Raw genomic sequence first — 20,408 nt, 5'->3', positions numbered from 1 at the left:
AGAGAAATCACTAGATAACGACAACCACACTAGAGTGGGTGCAAGTGGGATATATTAATAATTTGGATGCTCCGTGCATCCCATGGTGTAGTAGTATTTGGCTTAATTCTCTTAAAGTTGTGACTTCAAAAACATTGGTTGAATCATGAATGGGGCCCAAATGTTAAGATGAGGTGTTCATGCTATGGAAGGCATTCTCTTATTTAGAAAAGAACATTCTGATAAGAATATTTTGATGATGATCAACCTCTTTAATCTTTTTGACCTATGAATTACGACATTTTGTTTCATGATTACATCAAAATGGGTTGTGACATTCCTCGATATCAATGTAATAAGTCACATAACAAATAATGTAGAATAATATTTTATATCTAAAGCACATTTCATATGATAGAATGAAATTACATGTTCTAAGCACAACGCGATGCATTGCCTTTCTGGCTACAACTTCTCCTCCACGAGATGGAACATGGTGTGGACCCAATTGAAGACTTCTTCAACACACAATAATAGGCTAGTTCTATGCTCGTGAGCCTTTTGTAGAGATTTGATTACATGTCTTCTTTTTTTCCCTACTGTTACATATGGGCCAAATCCTTTTATTCAATGCACTCCTTTTATGGATGTAATCACAAGAGCTGAAGTATAAAATAATATGTGATGTTATATTCACATGGCCTAAGTTACAAGAAACCCTCGATCCCTCACCCATAAAAATGGTAGAGTAAATTGTACCGTGAACCCAAATATCATCCACACCTTTCATGATAAAGTGAATAAATTTTACGTTCATGATGTCAATGATAAATCTGAGCATCTTTTTGGTTGGATTTGCTCAATCTATCAATATTTGTATCACTCAATTTCTTATCGATTCTTGAATAATAACCTACATTCACAAAAAGTATATTGCTCGTGTAGGCACTACAATCTTTCTCCTTGGAATGTTATGTAAAAATGCAACATAATTGCTCCTCAAAAGACTAGAAACCCTCCCTTAACACTATAAATGACATGACAATAAGTCAAAGACTTTTTTTTTTTTCCAAAAAAAAAACTCCTTCCATTAGTTATAAAATTTTACAAATGAGGCGATTATGTACAAATCCCTAAAGGGACGTGATAGTTCCATCTAATGTGGAAGCCCACTGACTCAAGAAAGGGAGAGGACGACCATTGTTGGATGAAGGCTATGCGTTGTCTTTCAACTCCCTCGGAGCCACCTTTAAGGCCATCATATTGGCTCTTCAGAGTGGCTACAACTTCACTCCATATCTCTTGCAGTAACCTTGTTGGATGGGTGGTTTGGTTGGAGGAGACTCGCCTATGCTATGCATAAGGTCTTAAGAGAAAATAAACAAGTTTGTAATGTGATAACATTGACTTTACAAATTGCACAATGGACATACATACATGCATAGTTTTCACCCCAAGGTTATAGACAATAACATTTCCTTCCTTTGCATTAGATTTACAATTTTCTGACAAGAATCCAACTAATTCCACAAAATTCCCCCACAACAATGTCTCTTTGAAGTATGACATCAAATAGGAAACTTTACTGGGTATACGTTGGGTGTTTTAGTTCCTTTGAGAAAGTGTAGCTTGTCTAAGGTAAAACCATGTTATTAAGCCTTCAATAAGGTAACAATCCATGTTTATTTATAAAACAAATGAAAATATTTAATTAGAAGAAAGTTAAATATAAACACGCAAACATTTTTGTTGTCGTTGTATTACAATCAAAAGTAGTTAGTACATAATTTTTTTAGAACTCTAATCTAAAATGTTCCCAAGTTGTTGTTAGTAGGCTATGGCTTAAACTAAGATCCTTCCAAGAATCATCTTGTTCACAAGTTTGGTTCCATTCTTGAAAATTAGGAATTTCTAAAGAAAGAAACGATGAGGATATGTGGCTTACACAATGACAGTAGCAATTTGGTAGAGTGTTAAAATTTATCAAGGGAGGATGTGTGCTAATGCTTTGCAATTTGAGGTTTTGGCAACACCACAGTTAGATGATATGGAAGGAGGCTCTTTTATCTTCAATTATATTGGGTGGCTCCATTAGGATTTTTAACAATGCAAGATGCCAAGTTGGTCAAGCAAAACGATTCGTGATGTTTAGAATAAGAAGGTCGACATTTGCTATTACAAAAAGATATAATCATATTCAAGATAAGGCTCAAGGTTTAGGGCTATTGCAAGGTCCAACCCTAGAATTGGATGAAGGATCATAAGAGCTTGATTGAACATTTGTTGGGAATGGGAGTCTTCCAAAAATATCAACAAATGATGTTTACTATAAGATCATTGGGAGACATATGTAGATGGATGAGAGAGTTATAAAGGTGTCGGGATTCAACATGGCTTTATCTTGGTGCTATGGCTCAATTGGAGTATGAGAAATGACTTGCTTTCGTTTGTATTAAGTACTTGCCATACACTTCATCAACATACACATTGGCATCATCAAGAAGAGATTGATTGATTTTATTATCATCCTTGGAGGTCAAATATGACAGATGGAACCAAAAGTGAAACAATATATCTAGATTTTAGAGAAGTGACTCTCAACTTCGAAAAGAAGTTTAATGATAAAAGTTGCAATCAAGAGTGCTCATTGTGATTGTGAGAGGAATTTCTATAGGAAGTAGACCAAATTGACAATGTGTGGAAATTAAACTTGAATGTGGCCAGATGCAATGTTACATTCCGGAAGTTCTCAAGGCCAAATATGCGTATGCAACGAGTCTCCTCGCATGATAGAGAGAGAGAGAGAGCATAGAAAAGGGTATTGTTTCCCCTAATGTGAAAGGGGACAACGACAAAAGTATTTAATTGCAAGGGAAATATGAAAACCAACTCTTTGGCTTTTCTCACTTTTTTCCACTCGAGGCTTGAGGTGCTCCATCACCCCTCTCTCTCACGATTCAAGGGCACATACAATTAGTTTTAAGGATTTTGCTCTAAGCCTTATGCTAATCACTTGTATGAAGTTGGGTAAATTAATGAATAGAGTTGTAATTATTCTATTTATGTTCTTTCTTGCCACTTGAGTGTTTAGATAAGTTCTTAGATAAAACAAGTAATCTATTAGCTAAATTATCGTTATAACGGAAATTAGTGGAGTTTGTCTTAGTGATAATGGGATCATTAGTTAGCATAGGAACGGTTGATGACTATTTCTACCCATGTCGCTTGACCAAGCCCCCCCACATGATTTGGGTGAGGAAGCACAACTTCAGCTAAGCTTTAAGATGTGTGTTCGATGTTACCAACCAATTCCACAAAACCACATGTGTCAACTTAGCAATTTCTCCCTTTTCCATAATGGAGACATAAATTTGGTTATAGTTGCAAGGTTTTATGATACGTAAGTACAATGCGTAAAAATACATTTAAGAATGTAAGCATGTGTCCCCTAGTTTTAAGGTATTGCAATAAAGACAATAGAGAACTCAATCATGAGTAAAGAGAACATACATATATGCATATATGTGTCCAACTAGGGAGATCCCCTAACTTTGAAGTTTCTTCGTGTGAAGAAAACATGATAGAAAAACCAAGTTTTTAAAGGGCAACTAAGCGAAAAAAAAATCCAAGAATGGATGAGAGGCATGTGAAGGGATGCCCTCGTAAACTATAATGAACAATGTGATGTATGTATATATCACATGGAAAAGTACATAGAAGAGAGGCAACAACATGCAATGGCATCAGTATCTTGGCTTTCACCTAAAGCAGAAAAGGTGTGGAATGTATGTAAGTCAAATGCAAGGTGTTGACAATATATCTCAACATGGTTGGCTCTCCCATTTCCCATTTTCGTGCAACACTATTTCATATGGAGAGTCATAATTAGTAGGCTCCCATTAGGTTCGGCTTCAAAGGAGAAGAGGACTAGGGTTAGGTACGCGCTTCTTTTGCACCATTCCATAAGAGGATAGACAGTACAATAAATAGGGTTCATTAAAAATGCCCTACAACGCATATCCTTCATAAAGTACTTATTGGAGATTCGGCAAGATTTTAACCTCGTTGTGTTATCTGAGGCCACAACAATGGGTTTTTTTGCCCACTATGTTGAAGATGGGTTCCTCCGAATGACGAGCCTGGAGAAATTGTTGCGAAATTTATGGTATTGGGGATTGCAACACAATTGGATATATATATATATATATATATATATATATATATACATATATGTATATATAATGATGCTTTCATGTGGGATGGTAGACATGCGATTTCATGTAAACAAGCTAACTTTACATGGAAAATGAGTGAGTTGCATACTATTGTGAATAGAGTGAATGAGTGAGTTTGAAAATGTGAATGTGTCATTGTGTCATTTGTTCTTGTTTTGGCTCATGATCCATAGGTAGAGTATTCCATGGTATAAAGTCAAAGAATCAAGAAGAAAGCCCAAATTACGAGAGTTAACTTGGAACATGAGTGAGTTGCATATTAAAGTGACAATCAACATAGCCCAAATGGTAAGAGCTAATTTTACTTAAACAAAAGTGTTAAGGCCAGGATGCACGGATTAGAAGGATCATAGGGTAAAAGATCTACAATTGCAAAAGACAAGAATTCATCACGTTGTAACTTGTAAAGACGAGAATTCAATACCACTAGTACGACCCTTAAATGTAAAAATGAAGTGTAAAGTGACTAACCAAATGTTGAAACGCTAATAAAGAAAGTAATCGAGGAAGGAAAAAAAACCAAAGAGAAAGAATTAAAAAGAAGAAGGATTTGGACCATAAACCTAGCAAAACTTAAGGATAACTCTAACCAATACCCTATTCATTTTTACTTTATTATATTGCTATATTATTCTTTATTACTTTTACTTTTTTGAGAGTCGGGCTCCTACCCAGAGTTGGTCGGGCTCCTAGTGACATACATATATGACATACTATTCAACTACCCATAGAAGGATTAATGATGGAGGGCTCCTTGTGTCCGAGTCGGGGCTCCTGGTGACAGACGTTGTCAGCTTTTTAATCCAGATTGGACGGTGGAGATCGCATGCGCCATCAGCTGAGCGACCTGCACCGTCCGCGCCCGCGATTCCCTCACTTGCCCTCTTTTAATTTTTGGTAGTAGTTAGTCACGAGCTATACATATACATATACTGTTATACATATACATATACATATACATATACATTATACATATACATATACATATACATTATACATATACATATACATATATATATATACATATACATATACATTATACATATACATATACATATACATATACATATACATATACATATACATATACATATACATATACATATACATATACATATACATATACATACATACATAGTACATACATATGTATATGTATTCATATGAATATCCAACAAAAGGAAAGAGGAGGCAGCATTTGAATCAGAAGCAAAAGCAGAGAGAGGTAAGGTGTTTTTTCTGCAGAGAGACAGAGAGACAGAGATGGGTGTGGAGAAGGAGGTGTTGAGAGGTGGACATGGACCCAAGCCTTCTCCAGGACAAACTGTGACCGTCCACTGCACTGGCTATGGTATCTCTCTCTCTCTCTCTCTCTCAAATACACACACCTTTTTTTGTGTTCTTTGAGTTAAAATTTCTTGCTTACCTTGCCCTGCTATGGTCGACTTGCATGTCTTCTCTGCTTATGTTTGTGAGAAAACGGAGTAGAAATACCCTGTTTTTCTAGGCGCGGTAGAAATATCCTGTCATTAGTGTAACCATTTTTACAAGATTTAAATTCTATGTGATTGGGGAGGGGGGGAAACAACCATTATGTAGAAACCACAATCTCTTTGAAAATCACTCTGTGTGGAAATTGCAGGGAAGAATGACAAAAAATTCTTTGCAGGTAACAATTGTGATACTGATAATAGAAAATCCTGAGTAGAAAAAGAAAAGGTATTGCGAAATCAGAGTAAGAGAAAGAAAGAAACATTTCTAAAGTTACAGTTCAAAAAAGAAACCACTGGAAAATGTCTGTACGAAAGAACAAACCTTTGAAAAATCAGAGGAGAAAAAGAAAAGTCATTCCAAGAGCCGAATAAAAAGAAATCATTGCAAAATAATAGTAGATAAGAGAAAGGCATTGAAAAATCATAGTAGAATAAAATAAACCATTGACGAGTTCCAGGGTAAAACACAAAGCATCGGAAAATCATCGTAGAAAAAAGGCCCAGCAAGAAGTCAGAGGAAAAGGCTAAATTTTGCTATCAATGTAAAGAAGAAACTCAATTGCAAATAGGAGTAGAAAAAACCCTTTTGCAATATCAAATTCAGGCAAAAACCCTTCTGATGGATTTTTTTATACCTTCTGCACGGATTTTTTTCACCTTATTCTGTTGTCTTCTTCTTCTTCTTTTTCACAGGAAAGAATGGAGACCTGTCACAGAAGTTCTGGAGGTGAATGGATCTTTAATTCTTATTATTGAGATTCAAATTATAATATTAGCTTTTGAGAGAAAGAAAATGGTTGAAATTGACCATATAATTGCATGGTGGGGATTGGGCAAGGGTATATCTGGGGAAATAATGAGAAGCATAGTTAGGGGCATTTGCGGGAAATACTGGAAAAATTCAGGGGCTTTTGGGAGTATTTCCCCAACAATATTTGTTTTCTAATAATGAAGAACAGTAGCATTTACAGAAAAGAAAGTAAATGCAGGAATTAGGAAGTAAACGTGAACTGTATTGCTCGGGAGCATTTGAGGGGAGTAAAGGAATATTCGAGGGCATCTGGGAGCTCTGTTAAATCTCTCTCAGAAAGATTTTTGTCTAATTCTGTTTCTATTGCGTTTCAATTTGGCACAGCACCAAAGACCCTGGTCAGCAGGTCTTCAAATTTCAAGTTGGACAAGGAAAAGTTATCAAAGGTATACTTTCTTCTGAACGCTCAAGTTTTGTAAAAGATTATTGAATTTCGTCAAAGTTTTTGATTTTCTTCTGACTTAAAAATGTATATGGAGAATTTGATTTGCATTATTTGGGAAAGAATAGTCCTTATTCACTAAGATGTCTGATGGATTTTTCAAACTATTTGGAAGGAAATATTATGTTATGAAGTGAACAAAACTCCAATTGGAATATTTATACAGTCCTTGTAAATTTCCTTGCATTTTGTGCTATTTTCTCACAATTTCACCTATGCGTATTATAGGAAAAATTGTTTTTGCAAACACTTCAAGCTTACATTAACATCTATTTCTTTCAAGAGGCTGTTTTGTTCATTGTACTTATATTTGAATATGATAGAGAGAAGTTTTCAGAAATCCAAATTAAGAATTGTTAGCAATCCAAGTCAATCAAGTCACGACTGTATATATTCTTGTTATGCTAGAGAGTTTTACATGATTTAAATTGGTTATTCATGCCAAAAGATTCTTACATGATATTGTTTTGGTGTCAGGTTGGGATGAAGGCGTCTTAAGTATGCAACTTGGAGAAGTCGCTCGTCTACGGGTTTGCTTTCTCATTTTTCCCATGATCGTAATGTGATTTTATGGTTTATGCTGACTGGCATAAGTTTTATTTGGTTTCTAATCATTTTCACTTATATATCTTTATGTATGCATATGCACACTGTTTTTGTTTTTGATACTAGTATTTATTTTACATGATAGCTAGCTAGGTATTTCTTTTGTGTATTCTTTACAATTACAATGTGGTTTTTTCTATGGATCATTCCTACAGGGTTCTTCGATTGGGGATTGCAAGATGCACCTTGTTGTTTATTTATTGTTATTCCATTGGTTTAGGAGTGCATATTTTGTTTCTGAGACACTGGTTTCTATATTGATGAGATTTTATTGATGTGTATAACATGTAGAATGTATCTTTTCTGGATTGTGGATAGTTTTACAAATGTTCAATTGAAGGATGCATTTTATGCTGTATTTGTTATTGTTACCTGATTAGTTACGTATATGGTTTTGATTTTCTTGCTATTTGTTTCTAGATTTTGATGAATGTGAGGGTTCTAGGATACCTGACATGTATCTTATATGGATGCTTGATACTGCAATATGCTTATTAATGTTCTAATGTAGCCATTTCTAATATCATATAAAGGTAGAGAAGGTCTTTTTTTTCTATATTGGAAGTTTGATTGATGTGTTTGTAATTTGCTACTATTTTATGCAATATTGGAAGCTTTATTGGTAGGTTTATAAATGGTGTATCATTATATTACAGCTTTCCTTCCTTGATCCCACAGGCTTACATTGGCTTATATCCATTCATACAATATGGCATTCTGACATTTGTTGATGATGCTCTAAATTCTATAGTTTATGAAGATAAATATCCTGCATCTACCCTAGATTTGAAGTTTGCCATACTTTTCTAGTTTTTGTTTTTCTGATAGTTTTTGTTTGACTGGTTTGAGATCGATCATTGGTTGGATGACAGCACTGCTAGCTCAAACATACATCATGCATATGATTCAAATTTTTTTGAATGTTAAATGATTCCTCTTTAAAATTTGCCTCTACCTGATAATTTTTTCTTAATCTTGTTTTGTCTGTTGTTTTTTATTATGTAGTGCTCACCTGATTATGGCTATGGAGCAGGTGGTTTCCCAGCGTGGGGAATCCAACCTAATTCAGTTCTTGTGTTCGAGATTGAGGTTTTGAACATTGCATAAAACACCAGATCACTTAGTGGATGTTCAACCGTGGATACCTTTTGCAATCTATACTTTTCAATGTTCATCCCATGTATTAAGAGATGAAAGTTATCAATCACATTTTGGACTTCGAGATGCCTTGGTCAATCACTATCTCGTTCATGATGAACTCAATGATTGTTTTATAATTATTAGCATTTTGAGTCGGAACTATGTATGTGTTACTTACTTTACCATGCGTGTGAGAATGTTCATGATGACCTATAAGTATTTTGTGCTATTTCTAGTATGTTGAGATTGCATTAATAATGAGGTACTTGTGCATGTATGAGAACTTAAGTTTAACTAGTTGTATTGAGATATAATCAAGGTATGTATCCCTTTCAACCAACTCTGGTAGTTTGACAATGTATTTATGTAATGGATTGTCAATTATCTATCTGGATGTTTTGCCTTAACACTAGGACAATTTTTGTGGATTTTTGAGCAGTAAATATGAATTTTAAGCTGTTTATCTCAAGCTAATGTAATCAAAAGACAATTTATGATGTTATCTCCATGCTGAGAAGATCAAAAGAATAACTGCAAGGGAGTGTTGGCTTGACATTTAAATGAATTTAAGGGCGAACATTTTCTGTTAGATTTTACCCATCTGTTTTCTTGTATGGCATGGGAGATAGCAAACCAATAACAAAATGAAGGAAAATGCGAGGTCACTATAGTTGGGTAATTAATTGGAGGAAAAAAGTAAAAAAGTTTTATACTCAATGAAGATTGTGATGCTCAAGTGAATGGTGTACATGGTACTCAATGGTAATTATCAAATTTATTGGATTGAATCATAGTATGTAATTGTGAGTCTATCACTTATTTGACTGAGTTTATTTTAGGGATCATTTGACTCTGATGGGTGATTTTAAGTACGTTTGTAACTCTGAAGGTTTGATTTTGAAGGCTTCGCAAATATGAATCTAATACATTGTGAAAATACTTTTCACATTTTTGCATAGGAAACCAATGAAAGTAGATCATTTTGCATTGTTGATCATATCTCAAGTTCAGAAATAATTTGCTTTCTATGCGTGACACTAGGTTGATCTACGAGGCTACTTTGCATCATGTATTTATTTTAGTGCTGTGGCTTAAGTAGTCCAATGTACAAAATCTGGTGAGGAATGAAAATATTCTATCGTATGCACAGAAATGTGTAGAGTACATATAAAATGTACTGATTTTACAAATAAAAAGTATGTCTAGCATACACAATTTTGTATTTTGGTAAAATCTGATCATTTTAAGAAATATTATACAAACTGACTGTTCCAGGAGTATGAAACCCTTGATGATTTAGAAATTCTATCAAACAATAATTTAATTATGTTTCAATCAATGCAGGATTTTAGGCTTGAATCAAATGACCAATGGAACCTGATTCTGGAATGAAAACTCTATTTGGACCTTAGCAGATTTGATGTCCAAATTAAAAGCGAATTCCATTATTAGCTATCCATGCCTCTTGATGAAATTTGAACTTTGAAGTTGATGACTTGTAAAACACTTTTATCATTTCTGATTCAGCAGACGACAGCATCATTAAATATAATTGCCTTTTCCTTTTCTCTAAAATTTGAGGTTTTGTTCCTATTTACCGTATTTCACATGATAGGGCTTTATATCAGCTTAATCTGGAATTCTTACAAATAACACGAGCCCTTCTTTATAATACCTAACGGAAGTCCCTCAACCCGATCTCAGATGCATTACAAACCTATAATACATCATGACACCCAAGCAAGTCATTTACCACATCATCTCCTTGGCGCAAGCTCAAATTTAACATTTCACTAGAAAGGACAAGATGAAGACGAGGCAAATATATATTGATTACTAGGAAATGATAGAGCTATAAAATGGTAGAAATGAGTGACACAAGATGAGAAGCATGTAGAGGGGACGGGATGCCTTCATCTATCTAGATAACAAAGAGGAAGTTCATTGGAAATTGATTAAAGTTTGTCAACATTTGGGTGTTTAAACTAGGGTCCTCTTATTTGCGGGATGCTTACATGTGGGATAGAAGGGATATCTCACAACCATATACAAATTGAGCAAGACATTGAAGCTTATATTTCTTCAACTAAAGATCTCATGATCACTTCACTTTACTACGTGTGTGTTTTCACAACACATTTCTGAGGTTGTCTCCAGTAATATAATTCATGTTTGTAGAGGGAAAAAGTGCAAGGGAATTGGACTATACATTCTGTAACACAAATGTATATACATAATGTACTAGGTCACTAGCATGCAGAAACAATAACAAGTGTATTTATATTAACATAGATACTGAAAACTTAAACACTAAACATAAATAAATGGGTAATTGAGAGACAAGATTACATTGTAATCATCCACCCAGTTAGTTTTGGATAAAAAGATTTAATGATGTATTTGATTGATCAAATTAAAAGATTGATGGGCTTACTTATTTCTACTAGAACATTGTTATTTACAAAAATACCAAGGGTATTATTGATATTTCCCCAATCAGATGATCTAAGTAAAGAGGAAACAATGATGTTCTTCATCAGAAGAAATAAAAATAAATCAACCAACTCTAACTAAAACTCTCTTTTTACAATTCAAATGCCTTTGGATGTCCAAATATAGACAAAAATTTGGATCAATACTTACAAGCAACATCCTTACAACGAAACTTCTTTGCCTATCCAAATGGTTTATCTGGTCCACTCATATCAACCTGGGAAATAAAACGAATACTCTGTCTCTCTCTCAAAATAAAAAGATAAAAAAAGAATATAAGCTCATTACCTTTCAGTAGTTCTTTCTTTAAATCCTTTAGAATTGCCTTTGGATTCTTGATGTTGTTAGGTATTTCTAGTTTCGCACTTGACTAGAATGGAGAAAACCAAAAAAATACATATACTACAAGATTTAGATAATGAAAAGACAAGATTAAGATAATTTTAATTCTTTAACTTTAAAAGACAAAAAAAGTGTCTTTTTAACAGATTAAAAAGAATCTATATATGATCACAAAAACATAATGATTTTAAAACTGGTTAAGATTAAATAGAACCCTATTACATCGCCTGAAATTAACATGAATATTAAAAAGAACCCTTCTTTTAGCTCTATGTATTTAAGAGCATAAAAAGGCAATTGTTCTTAAAAATGTTTAAGATTACATAAAAGAAACTCTCCTTTTTTATATCTATATTTGTTATGGCCACACTACCTGTTCCACCCAAGACTCAAGAGAGTTCAAAAGGCTTGTAAGACCTTCTTTCTCCCATACACTTATGCATATATTTCCCTTCTTCAATACATCCAAATAGTATGCTGCTGTATACCTACAAAAACGACAGGGAAAAGGCAAAAAGTTGAAAGGAGACGCGATACGTGAAAACAGATGTGTAATGATTTGTGCACGCGAAAATTTCTTATCTTTTGAATAAAAAAGAGAGCACCATCCTCACCACATGAGAGGCTTGTATAAAGGATAGCGGAACTTTCGCCTTATTTTTAATCTCTCTTCCATGTGCCAGGTATTCATTCAGTCGGTCAGTCAAGTAACATACAATCATACAAAACATGAAAATGGAGAGAAAATAAAATGAAATTCATGTTTTGCATTTAAAGAGACTTTTCTTGTCATCAATTTACATGTGTGATGGGTGAGAGAGAGAGAGAGAATCAACCCCTATATTCTGCATTGCAATCTAGTAAAGTAATGCTTATAGTGAGATTCCAATGGGGCTAGTAAAAAAAATCCCTAACATAAATGTAATCCAGGTAAGTAAATTAGGATATATGTCTAGCTGGAGACTCAAGTTGTATCCTGTTAGAAAATTCCCACCAATAACAAAAGAATCCACAGGAGTAGAAACACAGTGTGGCCACCCTCCAGGTCTGCAACAATTAAAGAGAATTGAAGCAGAGAAAACACCAAAAGAATTTAACATAATTCCAAGTATTCTAATGGTAAGATTTAGGTTTAGATCCGAAAGTACTTGATACTAATTTGATCCCAACCTTGTCCAACTTTAGGCAAAATTCAAGAACCTGTTTTATAGACACCCAAATTGTGGGCAAAACTCACATGAAGAGAGTATCCCCAGGAAGAAGCTCTACTTTCTGACAATCATTCACTCTCTCGGCAAAGAAAACGCTTGCCTGGGAGTAATGGTACATAAAAATTTAACAATTGAGCATGTATACATATGTGCAGAGATAGAGAGAGATAGTAAAATATTGGTTGCCTGGTTCTTTGATGAAGCCCATTCTTCAAACATGAGGAGGTTCCCTTTGCTCGGAGGAACTAGAAGAAACACTTTTCGGCCACTATGGACAAACCACATTCCAAAACAAAGTGAAATTGGATACATTGAACGGACATATAGAAGAACACAAGGGTACATACATACCTCAGCACATGATACCAAACAGAAGATCCACCAAAATCAATATGGAAATCAGTGTAGCAGTTTGCAACACTCATGAGTGCATATAGTTGAACCTAGCCAAAATCAAAGAAAAGAAGAGAAGGAAAAGGAAAGCATAAAAATATCTGAAAATTCGTTCTACAGGGAATAAAATAGACTCTCCTATGTGTCCTTTTGTTAACATATAATATATCTTTTGTTTTACATACCTTTGGTCTATTATTATCATTCTTGGGCCACACTGTTCCCACTAAATCTAGCTCTTTCACAAGGGAAGGAATTGAAACCTACAATAGATGTATTCTTATTGGTTTTTGTATCAAAATCGGTAAAGTTAAATGGCATACATTAAATATTCTTATTGCTTTACATATAACACGTTGAGGTTCTCTAAACAATATAATAATATGGAAATTCTGACGAATTAATTAAACTCACCATACTTTGGAGAGGAGTGTCGGCTAGTTCAAGCGAAACTACATTTAGGAGTGGTTTCCTTGGAGGTGGTGATTGGAAGTAAGAGACCCAATCCTCCATGGAATAAACTGGGCCCTCAGACTACAAAAATTTAATGTGAAACATGAATCTAAAAGACGATTTCTATATTAAAGAGAATTTCATGGTTTAAATGCAATATGGAAATGAAAGAAAAAATGGGTAGGAGAATCAAGGAAATTTAAAAATAGTTCATTAGGTTTATTACCTGTGTTGCAACATCGATGGTTTGGACAGGATGATTTACGCCCACAAGCTTGGTTAGTCGCTTCACTGTCATTTTTCCTCGGGGTAACCTAAGGCAAATTATATATATAGTGTTTACACGTTGCATATTTTATATTTTGAATTGGCTAATCCAAAATCAATATATCAAAGTTGGCTTTGTAAATGATCATCTCATTCCTGTATGGATGACTTCATGACGCCATGGCTTTAAGTCAATAAGTCACTAACTTTAGGTTGACAATCACAAAAGCTCAGTAAGTCAATAAGTTGACGAATGAATTGAAAGTGTTCACCACTCAAACTGCCCACCAAGGAAAAGTGACATTCTATCCTTAGATACTCAAAAACCAACATAAGGAGTAATTGTCTTCATCACTGGCATCAGTGGACTCGTGGAATGAAAAGTAGGGCTAGTTGGAGAACTTCCTCAGTTGTTTTGTCTGGGAAGGTGTCTCAATCTAACTCATCGACAGGGTCTCTAAGCTCTTCGGGTGGTTGCCCAAAGGCTGTATACAAATGGTGACCGGTGAAGCTGATGAGTGAACACGATGTAAAAATAGCAACCGAAGTTGCGGTTCCCGTTGCTGTAGACCCTAAGACATATTAATTCCCATGAGATATAATAGTTTACGAAGTCAATAATTTCCAATTGATAGAATAACATCTATGGCTACCAATTTTGTTGATGATACCTCGAAGGGTGAACCCCAGGTTAATCTGTTGGGAGTAATCTTGAAGCCACTTGGTTAATCAGAACATGGGAAAGTGGCCCCTGGTTGGGGAACTACTATTCTAATGGGATTCTTCAAGGCCTTATTTGCTTTATTCTTAATTTGCATTTTAGAAATTTACAAATCATCTGTTCTTTCGGATGGCATAACAATTAGTTGGTAGGAGAGAGAGAGAGAGAGAGAGAGAGAGAGAGAGAGAGAGAGAGAGAGAGAAAGGGTGGGTTAGTGCATTGAGACCCAACGTAGCAGGGTTTCCCAGAAGAAGACTTCGAAGGAGTCAGAAAGGTAGTTAAATTGCACGAATAATCCCATGAAAGATTTTGATATGGGTGTGTGACTTGCAGCAGTCAAAGAGTGCAATTTAGGGATTTTATGAATTACCAAACCATAATGTCAAGCTTGGTTGTGGATCCAAGATATGGAAGAACAAAGGTTCAAGCTTGTTCCACGATCCATTTGACATTGACTTTATTAGCCTCTACACCATTCAAGCCTCCTTAACCTTGAATTCATGACATGTAGATAAAAAATTCCAAAACGTTTGTCCATCATTGTGAGTTTCCATGAATCCAAAGCATTTTTTACCTTGACTCAAAGTAGTTTGACCTTGAATTCATGACATGAGTGCAGGGCTATTTTAACTTTATTGACTTCATGGCATGTCATTTATGCATGAATCCAAGTATTTTCCATCACATCCCATTTACTAAAATATTTTGTCCCTGACTTCATGACATTATGCGTGAATTCATATAATTACGGTCATGAAATCAATTCTCATATTTCTTATTTTGTCTTTCATGGCAATGCCATGTATGTGAACAAAGCAGAGCAAATTTATGTAACCTAGGAATAAAATAAAAGAAGAGCAAAAATTATGTTTAAGGTGCTACCTGATGCCTAGTGATCGAGGTGTGGAAGGGGAAGACTGACGGATAACACAAGGTGAGCGGAAGCCAGTGGAGTGAATAGCATACAAATCTGAGGAAATTATGTTATGTCCAGCCGGCCATTTGAGGACGGTTCTAGCAAGCTTACTATATGAGTATCTCATCTTTTTCCTTCTCTTCCTCAATGAAAGCACATTAGTATTCGTCTTCTTGTTCTCAATATCATCATGATCATCAGTACATGAGATTATATTGCCATCTTCATCAATATCAGGAGATAGAGCCAGATCACTAGCTATCATGAGTTCATCATCATTATCATCATCATCCTCTTCTTCTTCTTCTTCTTCTTCGAAATCGTTCATCATCATGTGGGCATAGTTTACCTCAGCCTTCTGACGCTTGGATCGGCGGAGAAGACGGTGATCATTAACCGAACCAACCAATTTAACAGAACTAACTTCCTGGTCAACAAGTTCTGCACCTTGGGTCCTCCTCCTCGCCATTATCTCATCAATGGTGTATGGCTAATACATGCAACGCTTTGTATATGTTCTGCAGATTTATGTACAGATGAGATACACTTCAGGAAAAAAACACGGAAAGAGAAAGAGGCAGGGATCTTTTGAAGCTTCACATCTTAAGGAGAACAAATCAGAACCCACGATAGAGAATACAAATATATGGCCTTATTATATCATTTTATCCGTCTCTTATTCTCGCCATTCCCCTGTCTCTGGGGCTCTGCCTCTCTCTCTCTGTCTCTGTCAGACTGTCTCTCTGTGTGGCATGGGGCCATGCCCTCCTCTAATTCTTGAAATGCCACTCTCTCCTTTTCCCTAATTCCAAAATATACCCCTCACAATTACACTCCACTCACCTTATGCCTAAACCAGTTAAGGCTTAACCGGTTTGTCCGAACCGATTAGGCCTTAATCGGTTTGGGAACCGGTTTGTAAGGCTCAAACCGGTTAAGGAAGCTCAAGCTTGAACCAACCCGAACCAAACTCGCCAACCCTTCAAAAACGGTTTAAACAACTCAGTTCAGGCTTGCGTCAAGCCGTTGCAGACTCCTATAATTTAATAGTTACCGATGGTTATTCTTTGCTGCATCTTTGATGGGCTACTGATTGGCAATTAATAATGACCCATTCCCTGCTCTTGATTTAGAGCGTTTAAACTCTTTAAATCATATCATAATGCTCACTACCTTCCGCAAGTTATACTAGTGTTTTTAGGATTTGAATGAATATCAAAGACTCTAGTCTCTAACTTGATGGAATCTCCGGAATTATGGTGAACTATTTTTCATAGTTCATAGTTCAAACCTTGCAACATGACATAAAGCATCATAAATCTCACACCTTCCCATCATGTATGTATGTCCTAGTAACCTTTCTTTAATGAATTCCCCAATTTACATTTCAAATCATATGAATTTAGGAGAATTTTCTAGATACTGTATATGGATTTATTAGAAAACTTCATATGTTTTGGTGAGGTTTAAGTTTCGTTTCTAGTAAGTATCTCTAACCGGTCTGACCCATATTTCTTATTGAGCTCAAGCACCTCATTCTTAAACACTATATCTATTCCTCGACAAGGAGCTCATGAATTCACCGGTATTATGTGGTAATTCATTTGTGAACCCATCCTATATTCTCAACGGGGAGACTATGAATCTAAAGATGAAATAGGAGACCAAAATCTTGAGCAAGAGAGGGGACTACAACACAAGAGAGAGTTGTGGTTCCAAAAAGCAAAGAGCAATTTTAAAAAGCAAGCAACATTAACTCACAAGAATGTGGAAGTAGAGAAAACAAAATGTGAAAAAGGCAAAAGAGAGTTGAAGTGTCCAAGGAAGCCAAACAAAAATAGTGTTAAAAGAGAAAGAAGATCGAAGAAGAAACGTATGATCGTGATAGATAAAGAAACACCAATCACAAAGTAGAGTAGATAAGAGGAGATGATGATCAATTTGCTTGTTGAAATAATGAAGGATGATGCAAAAAGCTTGACTTGTTGCTAAAAAGACTCTTGCTACCAATACAACAAGTATCATGACATCAAGAGGGTCATCCTTGTCTTAAAGGATAAAGGAAAGAAACCAATGACAAGTTAAAATAACAAGTTCAATCAACTATGTGTCGTATCATAGGAATCAATTCATCATTGTTTTTAGGAATGTTCATTGGTAAACAAAGTTCTAGAGTAGGCTTGTGAGAACTTTTGTGATTGCAAGGCGGTTGGGCTTCATTTCATGGGGTTGGTGCAATGTGGTATGAAATTCATTTCATGATTCGTTTTCTTCTTACGTGATGGATTACAATCAAGCTTTTAGAACTAACAAATTGGATGTTAGGATTCTTGCAAGATCGAATGTTCGCTAAATGGCTAAGATTGTGTGATAGATTGGCTCCAATGGTTGTATGGTCTTTATGGAAAGCACAGTGTGTGTGCCAAATGTTTCAGGGTCAAATAGTGCTAGTTGAAGAAACCTTTGTGTCTATTTTGTCAGAATTCGTGAGTTCATTAAAAGTTGAACATGATAGTATTCCTACACATACAAATTATGGATTGTTACAACAAATTGCTTTTTGAAAGCTTTGGAGTTGCATTCCAATTTTTCGGTTGATGGATGGTAAGGTGATTTGACAATTTTCTTCCCTTGTTGGTTGTTCTCTACTACTGTTTGAATGTGTATACATTCACCTCCTCAACCCGTTTAAGGGAAGGATCCGTGGTTGGTCATTGGGTTTCACAAGAGGGTTTTGGAAGTATCTTCGCCTCCTTCCCACCTACTTTGTATGTTCTAGCTAATATGACTTTTCTTAACTAATGGTAGGCTACTCCTTTTTTGGAAAAAAACTTATATATATACACTTATACATGTGTCCCATATAAACTAAGCCCTTATTCTTGTATCAAATGTTGATTTATCATTCATTATTATCCTAGATTTGTTTATCTTCTCCCATTTTGCTTAATGCTATTGTCTTTGGCGTATAATGATCTCTTTGTCTCCTCTAATTCACATGCATGTGAGCATGTGTGTGTGTGTGTGTGTGTGTGTGTGTGTGCACATGCATAATTTTACTCAATCGATTCCCTAGTTCTTTACGTGGCATCAAGGTGTACAAGTTAGTTATCAACATCTTCTCTCCATTGTACAAGTTAGTTCATCACGATTTGCTACCACTTTTAAGAATCAACTCCTATGTCTGAAAAATCATATTGGGTTTGTGTAAATGTTTGTGGATCCATCAATTATGGATCAGGAGATGGGTACAATGATCGTAGATATCGTAAATAAGTCATTAATAGGTGTTGAGACAAAGATTATGTTGATCAAGATCTTGGCGAATGAGCCTTTAAACGTCTAACTTTCGAATAAGAAACAAGAGGTTGAAACAACCTAAGCAAGGAATGTAGATAAGATGAGAAACAAGTAGATGTATATATGTATTATGAATAAAAAGATTTGGTTGCAAAATAGAAGTATAGCTTGTAGGCTACATAAGATTTTTAGTAGGATATTCGGTAGTATAATGTGACCCATTCTCACTTAATGAGGTGCCTTTATTTAGGGTTCCTCGTGCACTGAATGGGTCGGCATATATTGTCTCTTGGGGTAGATGTTTTAATGGTGTTTCTCATTTCTACATTTTAGTAGTTACAATACTTTGTCAATTAAAGGTATAAGGTTCGAATTTTGTTGATTCCCAATAAGATTACGTTTTATACATAAATTGCTGATTTACAAATATTCTCTTAGAGCTTTCCAAAGGAAGAGTCTTATATACAATGAAGTTTGGGGTTTGGACATTCGACTCAAAAGCTATGTTGTATGATATGGAAATTCAATTCGGTTGGGTGGTATGCTTTTTTATATCGCCCACATACTTTGAAATACATTTTTATATCACTAAACCATAGCAAACATACTTTGAAAATACATTTTTCGCGTCTATATGCTAACATCATATACACTGAGTTGCTTTAACTTGAAACAACAATTGTCGACAATGTTTTAGTCTAGCTTGGTGTGTGCGTGCTTTCTTTCTTTATTAACAAAAGCATCGACTTTCGATATCAAAATCCAAACAATAAACTATAAAGAAAAAATCATTAGCTTCAAAAGGTCACATCCACCAACATTTGTTTACTCTTTATATATATTCTTGTTAACTTCGACAAACATGACAACTTTAGTTATTTCATAACACAAGACATAGATATTATATTTTTACGTTGTGCACATCACTTAGGAGAGGCAAGACATGCACCCACTGAAACACACACAGAGGAGTTGACTAGGACAAACCAAATTCTTTTTTAATGGTAATTTGAGGGAATTCTTATAACTTTAAACATCTCTTGACTTATAGCACAAAGCAAAGCAATCATATATTTGAATTCTAAGTAAAAATGTTTGCCCTACTTCAACATAATCGAACTACATTGTAGAAAGAGTGTAACACATATTCATGTATATATACATGTATGCATGCATGTATGTATGTTCATGCATGTGTATATATCATGTTTCTATATTGTTTCCATCAATACGTTAGATGATATGTGACCAACATGTATCTTTTTGTACTACATTTGATGTAAGTTTTTGCATCATATTAAACTCATTGCTTGACATTTAGAGAGAGCGAGAGCGAGGCGTGGAGAGAGAGGGGATGGGGGTGGGGGGTGGATCATGCTTCTTTGCTTACATGCCTTATTCCAAGAACAAGTATTGTTTGCCTTTGCCAGGGTTACCCACTACTAGTCATAAGTTTCTCATTTTTAATCAAATTAGTGTCATATTCATACTCGTCACACTCTAATGGACCAAATTTGACAATGAATCTAAAATATTTTATCACTGAATTATTGATCGCCCTAGAAATATGGAACAATGTATGTATGTTCTTCTCGTTCCTTTATTT

General features: G+C 35.1%; 2 protein-coding genes across 2 annotated transcripts; one reads left to right on the top strand and one right to left on the bottom strand.

Moving 5' to 3' along the window:
* Nucleotides 1-5,425: 5,425 nt before the first annotated feature.
* Nucleotides 5,426-8,868, top strand: FKBP12 (FK506-binding protein 12). Its single transcript, XM_087326375.1, has 5 exons — nt 5,426-5,565; nt 6,401-6,434; nt 6,843-6,904; nt 7,438-7,490; nt 8,572-8,868. The coding sequence occupies exons 1-5, from the start codon at nt 5,478-5,480 to the stop codon at nt 8,671-8,673; spliced, it is 339 nt and encodes a 112-aa protein (XP_087182501.1). The 5' UTR covers nt 5,426-5,477; the 3' UTR covers nt 8,674-8,868.
* A 2,512-nt stretch (nt 8,869-11,380) lies between these two features.
* On the bottom strand, nt 11,381-16,029 carry LOC147859342 (uncharacterized). Its single transcript, XM_087326303.1, has 11 exons — nt 15,469-16,029; nt 13,825-13,912; nt 13,560-13,679; nt 13,331-13,408; nt 13,104-13,195; nt 12,939-13,020; nt 12,779-12,852; nt 12,490-12,588; nt 12,156-12,224; nt 11,915-12,029; nt 11,381-11,569 (listed from the first exon to the last, which is right to left on the bottom strand). Exons 1-11 carry the CDS (start codon nt 15,969-15,971, stop codon nt 11,381-11,383), a joined length of 1,509 nt encoding a protein of 502 aa, XP_087182429.1. The 5' UTR covers nt 15,972-16,029.
* Between the last annotated feature and the right edge of the window lie 4,379 nt (nt 16,030-20,408).

The sequence above is a fragment of the Azolla caroliniana genome, unplaced genomic scaffold (genome assembly GCF_043228905.1).
Source record: "Azolla caroliniana isolate FFs.n. ecotype wild unplaced genomic scaffold, voAzoCaro1.0.p SCAF_10, whole genome shotgun sequence".
Lineage (NCBI taxonomy): Eukaryota > Viridiplantae > Streptophyta > Polypodiopsida > Salviniales > Salviniaceae > Azolla > Azolla caroliniana.
The sequence above is the reverse complement of the archived record's forward strand: the minus strand, read 5'-3'. Positions and strand labels throughout refer to the sequence as shown.

What these genes read in the sequence shown, in the direction of transcription:
- LOC147859342 (XM_087326303.1), bottom strand. Translation starts at nt 15,971, where the DNA reads ATGGCGAGGAGGAGGACCCAAGGTGCAGAACTTGTTGACCAGGAAGTT. An exon ending in TTATACAAGCCTCTCATGTG is followed by an intron (nt 12,030 to 12,155) that starts GTGAGGATGGTG and finishes TCGTTTTTGTAG; the next exon opens with GTATACAGCAGCATACTATT. An exon ending in TTGAGTCTTGGGTGGAACAG is followed by an intron (nt 11,570 to 11,914) that starts GTAGTGTGGCCA and finishes TCTCCATTCTAG; the next exon opens with TCAAGTGCGAAACTAGAAAT.
- FKBP12 (XM_087326375.1), top strand. Translation starts at nt 5,478, where the DNA reads ATGGGTGTGGAGAAGGAGGTGTTGAGAGGTGGACATGGACCCAAGCCT. An exon ending in CGTCCACTGCACTGGCTATG is followed by an intron (nt 5,566 to 6,400) that starts GTATCTCTCTCT and finishes TCTTTTTCACAG; the next exon opens with GAAAGAATGGAGACCTGTCA. An exon ending in ACAAGGAAAAGTTATCAAAG is followed by an intron (nt 6,905 to 7,437) that starts GTATACTTTCTT and finishes TTTTGGTGTCAG; the next exon opens with GTTGGGATGAAGGCGTCTTA.